The sequence below is a fragment of the Nicotiana tabacum genome, chromosome 7 (genome assembly GCF_000715075.1).
Source record: "Nicotiana tabacum cultivar K326 chromosome 7, ASM71507v2, whole genome shotgun sequence".
Taxonomy (NCBI): domain Eukaryota; kingdom Viridiplantae; phylum Streptophyta; class Magnoliopsida; order Solanales; family Solanaceae; genus Nicotiana; species Nicotiana tabacum.
The window spans coordinates 37773246-37788998 of record NC_134086.1 but is presented as its reverse complement, the minus strand read 5'-3'; the positions used below and the strand labels follow the sequence as shown (position 1 = coordinate 37788998).

The 15753-nt window shown below is 38.9% G+C and overlaps 1 protein-coding gene across 1 annotated transcript; it reads right to left on the bottom strand.

Annotated features, from left to right (window-relative positions):
• Window positions 1-1367: 1367 nt before the first annotated feature.
• On the bottom strand, window positions 1368-1718 carry LOC142162056 (uncharacterized). The gene has a single exon (XM_075218357.1). The coding sequence runs from the start codon at window positions 1716-1718 to the stop codon at window positions 1368-1370; it is 351 nt and encodes a 116-aa protein (XP_075074458.1).
• Window positions 1719-15753: the final 14035 nt, after the last annotated feature.

The window sequence follows — 15753 nt, the reverse complement described above, 5'->3', positions numbered from 1 at the left end:
TCTCCTATCAAGGGTCATGTCCTCAGTGAGCTGAAGCATCGCCATGTCCTGCCTAATCACCTCTCCCCAATAATTCTTAGGCCTACCTCGACCTCTTATCAAACTCTCCATGGCCAACCTCTCACACTTTCTAACAGGCGCATCAATGCCTCTTCTCTTAACATGTCTGAACCATCTCAGCCTCGACTCCCACATCTTGTCCTCCACGGAGGCTACTCCTACTCTGTCCTGGATAGCTTTATTCCTAATCCTATCTCTCCTAGTACACCCACACATCCATCTCAACATCCTCATCTCTGCTACTCTCATCTTCTGCACGTGAGAGTTCTTGACTGGGTAACACTCAGCCCCATACAGCATAGACGGTCAAACCACCACTCGATAAAACTTACCCTTAAGTTTTGGCAGCACATTCCTCTCACACAAAACACTGGAAGCGAGCCTCCACTTCATCCATCCCACTCCAATACGATGCGCAACATCTTCGTCAATCTCTCTGTTACACTGGATAATAGACCCAAGATACTAAAAACTCTCTCTCTTGGGGATAACTTGAGCATCAAGCTTAACCTCTATGTCTGCATCATGGGTCTCGTCACTGAACTTGCACTCCAAGTACTCTGTCTTGGTTCTACTTAGTTTGAAACCTTTAGACTCCAAGGTCTGTCTCCAAACCTCCAACCTCACGTTAACTCCGCTACGCATCTTGTCAATCAACACTATCATTGGCAAATAGCATGCACCAAGGTACCTCCCCTTGGATGTGACGCGACAATACATCCATCGCCAAGGCAAATAAAAATGGGCTAAGAGTCGATCCCTAGTGCAACCCCATCACCAAAGGGAAATGCTCCGAGTCACCACCCCAGTCCTCACCCGAGACTTAGCATCATCATACATATCCTTAATCACACTAATGTACGCTACCAGAACACCGCTAAAATCCAAACACCTATACAGGACCTCCCTCGGAACTTTATCGTATGCTTTCTCAAGGACAATAAACACCATATGCAAACCTTCTTTCTCTCCCTATACTACTCCACTAATCTCCTTACCAAATGAATTGCTTCCGTAGTCGAATACCCCGGCATGAATCCAAACTGATTCTCGGAAATAGACACGCACATCCTCACCCTGGCCTCCACCACCTTCTCTCAAACCTTCATAGTGTGACTCAATAGCTTGATACCCCTATAATTATTGCAATTTTGGATATCACTCTTGTTCTTGTAAAGCGGAACCATCATACTCCACCTCCATTCTTCAGGCATCTTTTTTGTCTTAAAAATAACATTAAACAGCCGAGTGAGCCACTCCAAACCTGCCCGCCCCGCGCTCTTCCAGAATTCCACCGTGATTTCGTCTTACCCCGTCGCTCTGCCCTTGCACATCTTACGCATCGCCCCTTCCACCTTCTCTACCGTAATCCGTCTACAGTACCCAAAATCCCGCCGACTCTCGGAGTGCTCCAACTCACCTAGCACAATGCGCCTATCCCCCTCCTCATTCAACAGTTTATGGAAGTATGTCTGCCTTCTTCTCCTAATAAGTGCGTCGTCCATCAACACTTTTCCATCCTCGTTCTTGATGCACTTGACTTGGTCTAAGTTGCGGGCTTTCCTCTCTCTCACCTTGGCCAACCGGTACAACCTCTTGTCCCCGCCTTTGCCCTCGAGCTCCTCGTACAAATGAGAAAACGCCGCGTTCTTAGCCATCGTAACTGCTAACTTCGCCTCTTTCTTAACCTTTCTGGAAGAATCCAATCTCCTTCTTCCTGATCTTATTGGCCTTACAGCGGGCCTAAGAGCAAGGAAGTCTCAACTCCCCAATCCCCCAGGGTGAGGGGTGAACCTTCTGTCTGATTCAATCTCATCTATTGCTGCTTTCGAATCGGCTGAAAGAGTATTTTGATGTCACTTAGGAGAAGTATAGGGAAGTGTGCCTGAGTCTTCTATAATAAGTAGTTGTGACTCGGTCTAGCTAGGACAGAGCCATCCTAAAGAGACTTTCTTCTGTTCTAGGTTTCCACAAAGCGGTATCAGGGTATGAGAACGCCTTTCTCCTATATATAATCAAGTCTTTGGTTTAGATCAATCAATCCTCAATCCGGGCTCAATGACTGGAATGAATGGCTTTCTCCTGTCTCCTCATGGATCCAACTATTAGGTTCGTGGGTTTGTGGTCCCACTTGATCGTAGGTTGCCTGCACCCCGCCCTCTTCCTCCTACTCCTCTTGATCACTAAGTCCATAACTAGGAACCTATGTAGAGTCGTGAGGTGCTCACTTGGGATGACCTTGCAGTCAGTGCACATACCTTTTTCACATTTCCTGCAGAGAAGATAATCAATTTGAGACTTGCCCATTGAATTCCGAAAAGCGACTAGGTGCTCTTCCCTCTTCTGAAAACTTGTAGCTATAACCAAATCAAAAGCTCTAGCAAAAACCAATAGTGAATTACCTCCCTCATTCCTTTCCCCAAAGCCGTACCCGCCATGCACATCATCATATCCCCAGCACTAGTCCCAATATGACCATTGATATCTCCGCCAATGAACACCTTCTCTGTGTGCAGGATACTACGCACCATCTCGTCCAAATCCTCCCAGAATTACTTCTTAACCTCCTGGTCCAAACCTACCTGAGGAGCGTAAGCACTAATCACGTTTACAGTAAACCCATCAACTACCAGTTTAATACTCATCAACCTATCATTTACCCTCCTAACCTCAACCACGAGCTCCCTAAGGTCTCTGTCTACTAAAATACCTACCCTATTCTTACCCCCAATGCTCCCTGAGTACCATAGTTTATATCCGTCCACATCTCGTGCCCTAGTACCCTTCCATCTAGTCTCCTGAACACACGCTATGTTGATCTTTCTCTTCTGAAGAATCTTACCTAACTCTATAGACTTCCCCGTCAACGTCCTAATGTTCCAAGACCCAATTCTCAACCTAGAGGCTTTCTTACCCCCCCCCCCCCTTCCCACCCCTAGACCCCACCCCCAGCCCCACCCGAGGACATGACGTTTCTCTCACATCATCCGCTACCACCACTATAAACAAAAGGTAGAAGGACTACAGGCTACGAACCCGAGATCTAAAAACAACTCAAAGGGGCGACTACGAGAACAGTAATGCGAGCGAGCACTGGAACAATGAATCTACCATGTCTACGAAACTACCCCTATGCAAACACAAGATTAAAATAAATAAATGAAACCTTAGGCTGAAAACACTAGTAGAAAAGTTAGAAAAGTAATCAATCCAATCAAAACTGTCGGCAAGGCAACACTAAATAAATGTGTGCAAGTACAATTCAAGAAAGATGGAACCTGGATCACAGTCGGGGATAACCGGATGCGCTTCCAAATCCGCTGAATACTACTGATATGATCAATTTCCATGAGTAGAACCTAGATCTTTCAACTTGGTATAATCCAGATGCTGCGGAACCTAGCGTATAGCTGTTGCTCTACTGCTTGTGCATGTGCAGATCCCTACCACCACCAAACAGCCACAAAAGTGATACCTGCAAAACACACAAACACCCACGTATCCAAGAAAAATACAGGCGGGCCGGATTGTCACCGTTACCGGCAGTGGAATTGTCGAGGCAAGGATGTAAGCAGGATTTTTCGGTATTATCTGATCAGCAACAACTTCAAGAAAATTAAAATTTCAAGATCGATGGGGGAAGAAGGATAATTTGAAGTTTCACAGGATATTACAAAATTCTGTTTCTATAAGTTCTTTTGTATAACCCTCAAAGTCAAAACTGCAGAATTTAGGAAGGAATACAACCGAAGAAGAAAATATATGAGAATGTTAAAAGGGTGGGGAAGAACAGAAGAAAGAAGCGTTCAAATTTCTTTAACTGCGCGAAGTCAAATGGGGTCCCCGCCGGAGTATTCGCCGGAAAAATCTAGTGAAATAAAACCTTATGCAAATTTAATAAAGTAATAATTCTATTAAAAAAAGCAAGATTAATGCAAGAAAGAACAATTAGATCAGAAACTACCAAAATCAGAATTAAAAGCTTCAAGATGATAAAAGTACCAAATTCAATGCCTCTAACAACTGTTTCCCTCTGTGTTCAAATTTCGTGAATAATGATAGTAAAAATAGCGTTAAACTAAGAACCGACAGAATAGAGGCTACTAACTAGAATTCAGAATTCAAGAAGAAGAAACAGAGATTTAAATTGCCCCGAACTGAAGAGGAAGAAGAAGAACCAAGTTTTATTGAATACTTTAGCTTATTATGTATTTTGAATGTTGTCGGGGCAAGGACGTAAGCAGGATTTTTTGGTATTATCTGATCAGCAACAACTCCAAAACACAATCCATTCCATATGAAAAATGGAAAGGAAGAAAGTTTAACTTGAATTATTTTAAAGTATGGGGGTGTTTGTCAAAAGTACAAGTTCCTAAACCCAGAAGGGTAAAAATAGGACCGAAAACCATTGATTGTGTTTTCATAGGATATCCGACCAATAGTAAAGCATATCGATTTATGGTTCATAAATCAGAAAATTCCGACATTCATAATAATACGTTATAGAATCACATAATGTTGAGTTCTTTGAAAATATATATCCGTATAAAAAGGAATGTGAGTCAATTGGTGAAGGATCTAAATGACCTCGGGAAGAACCAAAAGAAAATACATTTAATCAGAAGGATACAAGACGTAGTAAACATCAAAGAACGTCTACTTCATTTGGACTAGATTTTATGACTTTCTTATTAGAGAATGAGCCTCAAACATTTAAAGAAGTTATGTCTTCTTCGGAATCATTGTTTTGGAAAGAGGCAGTCAATAGTGAAATAGAATTCATATTGAACAACCATACATGGGAATTGGTAGGAAAATGGATCTTTAAGAGGAAAATAAAAGATGATGGCACTATTGACAAGTATAAGGCAAGACTTGTGGTAAAAGGGTATAGACAACGAGAAGGCTTTGACTATTTTGATACACACTCTCCAGTTACAAGAATTACGTACATACGAACGTTAATAGCGTTAGCTGCAGTTTATGGTCTTGAAATTCATCAAATGGATGTTAAGACTGCCTTCTTAAATGGAGAGTTGGAGGAAGAAATCTACATGGAACAACCTGAATGGTTTGTGGTTCCAGGTAAAGAAAAGAAAGTATGTAGACTTGTTAAGTCCCTTTACGGACTAAAACAAGCACCCAAACAATGGCATACGAAATTTGACCAAACAATGTTGTCAAATGGTTTTAAGATAAATGAAACAGATAAATGTGTGTACATTAAAAATGTTCCAAATCACATAGTCATTGTTTGCTTATATATGGATGATATGTTGATAATGAGTAATGACATTGCCAACATAAATGCTACTAAGCGCATGCTAACTAGCAAGTTTGATATGAAGGACTTGGGAGTTACTGATTTAATTCTGGGGATTAAGATCCATAAGACTCCTCAAGGTCTATCATTGTCACAATCTCATTATATTAAGACAATATTTGAAAAATTCAAGCACTTAGGGTTTAAAGTTGCAAAGACTCCAATTGACGTGAATCTTGCATTAGCAAAGAACAAAGGCCAAAGCATATCACAATTGGATTATGCTCGTGTGTTGGGATGCTTAATGTACATCATGAATTGTACACGACCAGATATAGCTTGTGCTATAAGTAAACTGAGTCGATACACGAGCAATCCAGGTCAATCTCACTGGATGGCAATGAAACGAGTTTTGGGATATTTAGAACATACCCAGGGCTTTGCTTTGTACTATAGTAAATATCCTGCAGTGATTGAGGGATACTGATCTCGGCGAACTCAACCTCACACAACGGTAGGAGGAGCGGGCGCTAATACTTTTACCCGAATAGTGGTATCGGGGTCAATTTCCACAGGGAGCTTGGAATGGAGTTGCGTATTTGTTTAGACTAGGAATGCGTGTTTGCTCCTAATTGTACTTCTACCATTTTTTGGGTTTTTGTTTAATCACTACTATTATCAACTACAAGTTTAAGCTAATTTATGCTAAAAGGGTATGTTCTAAGTTGTGATTAATATAGAGAAAGGCACTAGGGTCGTGGCATCACCTAGGTGGTTAACTAACGGGTAGAGGTTACTAATAATAGATTGACATATTTGGGATCAATGTTATAACCGTGCACATTTGTACTCACTCTAACACCTCTCGGTAGAGAGAGCGATTTTGCCCAATTGACTCTCTCGAGATCAATTAGGTAGGCCAATTAGATCAAGCAACTAGGGTTCAAGTAGGGTGATTACTCTCTCGAGGTTAACCCGTTAATTGGAACTACCATTTCTCATGGATCCACCCCAATCCCTTGTTGGGTCAATTCTGGGGTCATAGACTCTCTTTCTCAAGAAAGGTCAAGACCCACTAAGCTAGAATCAATGTTTGCAACCATCAATCCTTAATTAAACCATAAAATTAACCCAAATAACAAACACCCAATATCAATCTATCAGTAAGAAGCAACACCCATTAATTACCCACACTAGGGTTGAGCCACAACCCTAGCTAATGGGTTTAGCTAGACATAATTAAAGCAGAAAATGAAGAAATAGAACATGAAACAACCATATTAATTAATTGCTAATGCTAAACTACAATAATCTATGATGAAACTAAGCTAAAAATGCCTAAGATAGGCCAAAACATAAGTCTCACGAGTGCAACAGCTGTCAGTTGTACAAAACTTTACCTAAAAATGGCAAAATGTTCTATTTATAATGGGCTGGAAAAACTGGACAAAAATGCCCCTGCGGGGTTAGTGCGGACCGCACAAAGATGGCACGCGGCCGCACTGGGTTGCTTGACCTCTGAATCTTGCTCTCTGAAAATGGTGATGCGGACCGCACAAAGTTGGGGTGCGGCCGCATGAAAACTGGCGCGGACCGCACAAAGTTGTTGTGCGGCCGCATGAAAGGTTTTGCAGCTTCTCTGAACTTCACTGATGCGGGCCGCGTGACCATAAAGTGCGGCCGCATGGGGGGAGCGCGGGCCGCATGAAGTTGGACGCGGCCGCGTGGTTTGCTTCTGGAATATAATACTCTCTGAACTTATTGGACGCGACCGTATAGCAAAATTGTGCGGCCGCATGAGTGAGACGTGGGCCGCATGAATTGGGACGCGACCGCGTGGGGCATGGCTTGTAAGTTCACAATCTCTGAACTTCTATGTTGCGGCCGCATGACATGATGGTGCGGTCCGCACCAAGTTCTGAATGTCTTCACTCTACTGATCTTTGGCACTTGAGCAGGTTTCACTCCAATTTGAGCCGATCTTTGACGATTTGTCACTTTATAACTCAAACCTGTAATCAAGCGCAATATGTAAGCTTTTGGGGACTATTTTGTAGCAATTTACACTCAAAGCGCAGGCAAGTATGGGTATAAAACATGTTAAAATCCTACTTATCAGATACTGTGATGCGAATTGGATCACTGGTTCAACTGATTCTAAGTCCACAAGTGGATATGTATTCACTATTGGTGGAGGAGCAGTATCTTGGAAGTCGTCCAAACAAACTTGTATTGCTCGCTCTACAATGGAGGCTAAATTCATAGCCTTAGATAAAGCCAGTGAAGAAGCTGAATGGCTCCGGAATTTCTTAGAAGACATTCCATTTTGGCCTAAACCGTTGGCACCAATATGCATACATTGTGATAGTCAAGTGGCAATTGAAAAGGCTGGGAGCGTTATTTATAACGGTAAATCTCGTCATATATGACAAAGACATAAAACCGTTAGGCAATTACTCTCTAGAGGAATTATCATGATTGACTATATAAAGTCAAGTGATAATGTGTCGGATCCACTTACAAAAGGCCTAACTAGAGAGGTAGTTGAGAAATCATCAAGGGGAATGGGACTATGGCCGAGAAGAAGTCACAATGGCGGTAACTCTACCTAGAAGACTGGAGATCCCAAGATTTAGGTTCAAGGAGATCAAAAAAGTCATTGATGACGGTTCAACATTGTCAACGAAATTTTTGGTTCATTCTCGTGATGAGACAATGTTCAGTACCAAGGATAAATCATTAAGGCTTTTTAATGATTTCTAAATTTGATACGGGGTTGTGATGACCCAAAAGGTCATTACTCATTTTGAAAGTAAATTCTATGATCCGAGGCCTTAAAAACTACCCTTGATTTGCGTGCATAGTCCGAGCGCATTTCTGGAAAGTTTTTATGTGAAATAAGGAAATTTGCTTTTAAAATTGAATAAGGTTGACTTTGGTCAATATTCTTGATAAACAAACCCGGAACCGTGATCCGACAGTCTCGTAGGGTCCGTAGTAAAATTTGGGATTTGGGCATATGCCCGGAATCGAATTCCGAGGTCCCAAGCCCGAGAAATGAATTTTTAAAGAAATTATTTTCTGGAATATATAAGAGTTTTTGGAAATGAAAGATGTTTGAAATTGATGGTATCGGGCCCGTATTTTGGTTCCAGAGCCCAGTACAAGTTTGAAATAATAATTACGTTGAATCTGTAAAATTTGGTAAAGATCGGAATTGGTTTGGTATAAAGCGGACTTAAAGTTGAGAAATTGGAAATTTTGGTGTTCTTGAATGATTTCATAAATTTGGGGTTTAATTCATAGTTGTTGATGTTATTTTGATAATTTGATTGCACGAGCAAGTCGTATGATATTTTTAGGTTAGTGTGCATGTTTGGTTTGGAGCCCTGAGGGCTCGCGTGAGTTTTGGATAGGCCACGGAGTGAAATTGGAACTAGGTTCAAGTGCTGGTATCTGGTATTTTTGCCCAGGCCTCTGATCTCGCAATTGCGAGATCAAGCTTCGCAATTGCGAAGTTCTCAGGCTTGGTAATTGCAACCCAGGTGTCACAAATGCGAACCAAGCCTAGGCAAGCCTTGGTCGCAAATGCGAAGGTCCCTCGCAAATGCGAAGGTGACCGGATTCCTTCAGGGTCGCAAATGCGACATAGTTTTCGCATTTGCGAAGTCAGCAGTTTTGAAGGGGTTCGCAATCGCAATTGCGACATCTGCAACCTGCTAAATCATAACTTAGCCGAAAATTTCTCATTTTTCAAACCCTCTCAAACCTACAACACATTTGGGCGTGTTTTCAAAGACAACTACTCTTCCAAATCAATTGTAAGTCATTTCTAACTCGTTTTCTTTAATCTTTAACATCTTCTCACATGATTTCAACTCAAAATCAAGGGTTTTCATGGGGGAAATTGGGTGTTTTGGGTAGAACTTAGGTTTTTCAAATTTTGGGGAATTGGACCTCGATTTGAGGTCCGATTTCAAAACAAAATATATATTTAGGTGAATGGGTGAATGGGTAATCGGGTTTTGGTTCGAACCTCAGGTTTTGACCATGTGGGCCCGGGGTCGATTTTTGACTTTTGAGGAAATCTTTATAAAACCTATTTTCATGCATTAGAATTGATTCATTTAGCATTTATTGATATCGTTAAGTAAATTGTGGCTAGATACAAGTGAATTGGTGGTGGAAACAAGAGGTAAAACGGTAGTTGAGGCTTGAATTGTGTTCGTGGCATCAAGGTAAGTGTTTGGTCTAACCTTAGCTTGAGGGATTAGGTGTCGTGTCTTATTTGCTATGTGTTAATTGTTGAATACAATGTATAGGCATGGTGACGAGTTTCTATACGTTAGTGTCAAGCATGCCCGCGAGTCTTATACTATGATTAATGTGACTCGGATTCATATTGTTCATGCTTTATATAATAATTTCTTTTGTTGAACAAGGCTTATGGAAGTATTATTGGTAATTGAATATTGAAGAGCGTTGGCTCAAGTTGTAAAATTATTTGTGGAAGTATTATTGGCAATTGAACATTGTAGAGCATTGACTCAAGTTGTGAAGTAAATGTGGAAAAGAGAAGAGGTTTATGATATTGTCTTCTTTGCCGGGATGTTGTTACTTTTAATGTTATCTCCTTTCCGGGATGTTATTGTTTTGATATTGTTTCCCTTGCCGGGATATGGTTGTTATACTATTGTTCCCTTGCCGGGATTTTATTGTAATTTTATTGATTCTCTTGCCCTTATTGATTTGTGATTGTTGTTTGGGTAAGGAAGAGTGTTAAAGCACGAAGGGTGATGTCATTCCCCATTCATGTGGGGGATTGTTGGGGATTTTAAGAATAATGAGGCTTAAAATAGGGTGAATGGGAAATGGAGAAAAATGAAAATTTTAAGTGAAATTTTAAGTCCCCCCCCCCCCCGGCAAAGGGACATTGTCTCATATTGGAAGAGGAAAAGGTTTTTAATGGGTATATAAGCAATTGCTATTCTTTTAACTCTTAAAGAGTTGAGAAGAAGGCAAGCCTCGCGTCGTCGTCATCGTCACTCGCTCGCTCGGCTCGGCTTCGGATTTGGATTTGGATTTGGATTTGGTCAAATGATTGATTGATTAATTTTTTGGACCAAATTTATTTGTTAATAGTAAAATATTAACAGAAATATTATTAAATATTCGTTTTAATAACATAATATTAATATTAAAATAAATATTAATATCCAATCAGTTTTCCGTTTTTCAGTTGTGTAACTGAAATTAAACTACCCTCTTCAATTTTTTCTCTTTATTTTCCCTCTTTATTGTTGAGTAAATAGCCATTTATGTTAATGACATTTATGATATGGCCGTTTAGCATAAACAGCCCTTCTGAAAAGTTGCACCTCTTCAGATTTCAGCCCAACTTTAGCTATAAATACAAGTCTATTCCCTCAGAATTTCCATACGATTTTATGAGTTTCTCCTCCTTCTTTCTGCATACTTTTAACATCAAACAAAGCAACAATAAGTGTGATTTGCTATCGAACTTTGTATTCGCTGAAATACTAGGGTTTGAAGTACCACTACACCAGTGCGTAATTCGTTCTATCTTGGGAGGAAATAATCCATAACCTTGGGTACTAGGAGGGGATCAAATTCATTAAGAAAACACTGTGAATTCAGTGGGCTCGAATTGATTTTTATCTCTTTACATTTTCTATTTATATGTTATCCTGATTTTTCTAGAATTAGTTTACAAATATAGCTTTCTAACAATAATAACAACAGGGGCCGCACATTACAAATAGAACAGGGGAAGGCATATTCTCCGAGCACTAATTTGAAAACTATTACGACTTTGTTATTTTCGTTTTGGTAATGCAATTTATTACATGGAATAATGGACAAATGTGACAAAAGTATATGATTAAAGTTAAGAGATCAGATACCATTCTTGCGAAAAGGAAAGGTGGTAAGGATACAAAGTCCAAGTTAAACTCACAGTACACATCAAACAGAACTTTGTAAAGGTTTTAACTTACATATATTTGCTGATAATGTAAAGATTTTTTGTACAATCTGATCATATTTATCTATTGTGACAAGTAATTAACCTGCATATTGACTTTGTGGCTGTGAATTCAACTTGCTAGAGGTGAGCTAGCCTATGCTATTCGGCTGAATCTAATCATTTTTGCTTAAATGTTGTATTTATATTACTAAATTCACACAAAGATAGTGGAGGAACTCGTGAAGCTTGCACGAAGTCGGCGCTATCGCATGAGCAGCAACATATGAAGTCCTACCAGCTTTGCGAAGTTCGCTCCAAAAGTTTCACTGACTAAACTCACAAGAACATAGATATGAAATAATGATAATGAACAAGATCAGGGTGTGATTGTATTATATTCTTTATCATTGTTTTACGACACTTTTATTGATACATTGTCGTATGGAAAACATAGTATTTCACTCGATAACACTAGTAATGCACTAATATCTAAAAGTTGAAAAAGAGCTTTCCAAAAAGCAGAACAGATGATATATGTTGGAGTATTAAGTAATTTATTTCCATTTCCTATTTAAGAGTTTCAAAAGATACGTATTTCAAAAAATACTTGTTCTCTTTTTGAATCAAAGGCATGTATGAAGATTTTCAATAAAAATATTTATCCTCTTTTTAATCATAATCATCATACCCAGTATAATCCCACATTTATCCTCTTTTTAAATTTCATAAAACATAAACTATTGTATACTTTTACTTTATCTTTTATTAAGTATATTTTAATATACTGAGCTACACATAGACCTAATTGGGGTGTAATTATAGGATTTTCATAGTTTAGGACGTGTAAGTGTTTGCTTTCGAAATACAAAATGTATATCCGAAACTGAATCATATTACTGGGGTGCTTAGTGTAATTAATCATTTTATTTTCATATAGGTTAGGCAGGTCATGGGTTGGTCATGTAGATGGGGCAACATGTAAGATTTTGAATGCAGTGAGAACGTTATTAAGTGTTGCGAGTAGCGGTGCAAGAGGGTGTATCAATATATTAGCCATAGTGTGATGGGATTAACTGGTCAAATGCTCTTATGCTTTTAACTAGGGCAACTTTACGGAGGTTAATAGTTCATTAACAGTAATTCGTTTTTGCAATAACCATGATGATGATCATAAACTTTCATCCACCAAAGTAATGGAAAGCTAAAATTAATATGCAAATTGAAGACAATCACAAAAATAAAAATAAAGAAGGAAAACTGTTAGAGTCATTAGCATTGTAAGATACTTCTTGGCTCTTTACTTGTAATTCCTCTTAGAGGTATTTATTTTTAATAAAATAAGCTATCAAGGCATACCACTTGGAGGTGTATATATATATATATATATATATATATATATATATATATATATATATATATATATATATATATATATATATATATATATATATATATATATATATATATATATATATATATATATATATATATATATATATATATATATATATATATATATATATATATATATATATATATATATATATATATAAAACATCATCACTTACATGCTCAGCTAAGGCTAGGGAACATAACTAATCCCTAGACCACATATAATACACATACAAGTAGCGAGCTATATCTTATATGGTTGGGATCTTTGCTAAATCCCCTGACAACCACGAGAGGTGAAAGCTCGGGTGGATGGATTAATCTAAAAAGTTTTTTTAAAAACAAAAGGCTTCATCACATACGTATTATACATAACTACAATAGCGAACCTGCAGCAGGCACTATATTAATAAGCCAAAGTCGTTGATTTCTCTTAGAATAATTAGAAAAAACTATCCCTCCATATAACTTTACAGCTTCATGACTGTTGATAACTCCCCCTTGAATGGCAGAAGCTGTTTTCAGCTGAACAATATGAGACTTCTTTTGTTGGTATGAAGCTTCTTCCAACAAATGCCTTTTCTTCCTTTCATACATTTCGTCAAGAAGAGTATGATAGGACCAAATCTATTATTATATGTGAAAGTAGACAAAATAAAAGAAAGAAAAATCAAAAAGAGATGAAAATATGATGTAAGCGCTTACATCGACATCTTGTGATGTAAGCGCTTACCTCGACATTCTTATGATGTAAGCGTTTACTTCGGCAGGGCATTCAAATGCCTATAAATAGGGGTCTACATTTTCATTTGTAGATCATCCCAAAATTTCTTCTTTCTCTCTTCAATTAATAAAGAGTTATTCTTTGTGTGACCGTGGAGTAGGCAAAAATTGCCGAACCACGTAAATCTTGTCTTGTGCAATTTATTGCTTTTCTCTTTTAAATATTCTTTTCTTTCTATTAGCTTGATACGCTTCCCTACAACTGGTATCAGAGTACAGACAGTGTAATTCTGGTAGAAAGGTACAGTATTGGTGCAGGTACTATTCACAAGAATAGTGCGACACTATTGATCATCGTTAATATTCACAAGCACTATTCACATAAATTGTTTTTGTGAAAAATGGCATCGGAAGAAGGGAAGGTTAAGATTGACAAGTTCAATGGCAAAGATTTTGGATTCTGGAAAATGCAAATAGAGGACTATTTTTACCAGAAAAAATTACACTTACCTCTGACCGAGGTGAAACCGGAGACTATGTCCAAAGCGGATTGAGATCTATTAGATCGCCAAGCTATTGGTGTGATTCGTTTGATGCTAACACGAAATGTGGCGTTTAACATCATTAACGAGAAGACCACTGCAGGCCTGATGAAGGCGTTATCAAATATGTATGAGAAGTCATCTGCTTCAAATAAAGTCTATTTGATGCGTCGATTGTTCAACTTAAAAATGACAGAAGGTGGATCAGTCACGGAACATATCAATAAGTTTAATACAATATTAACTCAGTTGACAACTGTTAATATAACAATTGATAACGAAATCAGGGCGTTGATTCTACTATCATCTCTACCGGAGAGTTGGTCTGCAACAGTAACTGCAGTTAGCAGTTCATTAGGAAGTACCAAACTCAAATTGAATGATATTAGAGACTTGGTTCTAAGCGAAGATATTCGCCGAAGAGAATCAAGTGATTCCCCAGGATCTGCTTTTAGTACTGAAAGCTGGGGGAGAATCAACCAAAGAGGACAGAGTTATGGTCGTGGCAGATCAAAGTCAAGGAGAAGAGGACAATCCAAAAATCGCAAGGACATTACTTGTTGGAATTGTGATAAAAAGGGTCACTACAGTAGCCAGTGTAGAGAACCAAAGAAGAAGAAGGAAGAAAATTCAGCAAATGTAATTGTTGAACAAGTCGGTGATGCACTAATTTGTTGTGCAGACAGTCCAGTCGAATCTTGGATTCTGGACTCAGGTACATTCTTTCACTCTACATCATGCAAAGAATTATTTCATAATTATATTGCTGGAAAATTTGGGAAAGTTTATCTAGCAGACGGCGAACCTCTCGACATTGCCGGAAAAGGTGAAGTTCATATAAAGACTTCACAAGGCACGCTATGGAAATTGCAAAATGTACGACATGTTCCTGGCCTCAAGAAAAATCTGATATCTAAGGGTCAGATTGACGATGAAGGATATACAACAACATTCGGCAACGGATCGTGGAAGATAACCAAAGGGAATTTGGTTGTGGCACGAGGCTTCAAAAGGGGAACACTGTATGCAACTGCAGTAGAAAGAGGTACTATAGCAACCGTTGATCATGGTCGTGATACAACATTGTGGCACCGGAGGCTTGGGCATATGAGTGAGAAGGGAATGAAGCTTTTGGCATCAAAAGAAAAGTTTCCAAACCTAAAACATGTTGAATTAGGTTTGTGCGAAGATTGCATTTACGGGAAACAAAAGAGAGTTAGTTTCTCAAAGGTGGGAAGGACGCTAAAGAAAGAGAAGCTGGAACTAGTGCATACAGATGTGTGGGGACCAGCCCCTGTAACTTCTCTAGGAGGCTCACGCTTTTATGTCACCTTCATTGATGACTCCACAAGAAAGTTATGAGTTTATTTTCTGAAAAATAAATCTGATGTGTTTGTTACCTTTAAAAGATGGAAAGCTGAAACTGAAAATCAGACAAGCCTAAAGTTAAAATGTCTGAAGTCTGACAATGGAGGAGAGTATGATAGCCAAGAGTTCAAAGCATTTTGCTTGGAGAATGGGATCAGAATGATCAAGACAGTTCCTGGAACACCGGAACAAAATGGTTTTGCTGAAAGGATGAACAGAACCCTGAATGAACGAGCCAGAAGTATGAGAATACATTCTGGATTGCCGAAGTATTTTTGGGCTGAGGCTGTTAACACGCCAGCTTACCTCATAAATAGGGGACCCTCTGTACCACTGAATTTTGAAATTCCCGAGGAGGTATGGACAGGAAAGAAGGTAACTCTCTCACATCTGAAAATTTTTGGTTGTGTTGCTTATGT

What these genes read in the sequence shown, in the direction of transcription:
- LOC142162056 (XM_075218357.1), bottom strand. Translation starts at nt 1,718, where the DNA reads ATGGCTAAGAACGCGGCGTTTTCTCATTTGTACGAGGAGCTCGAGGGC.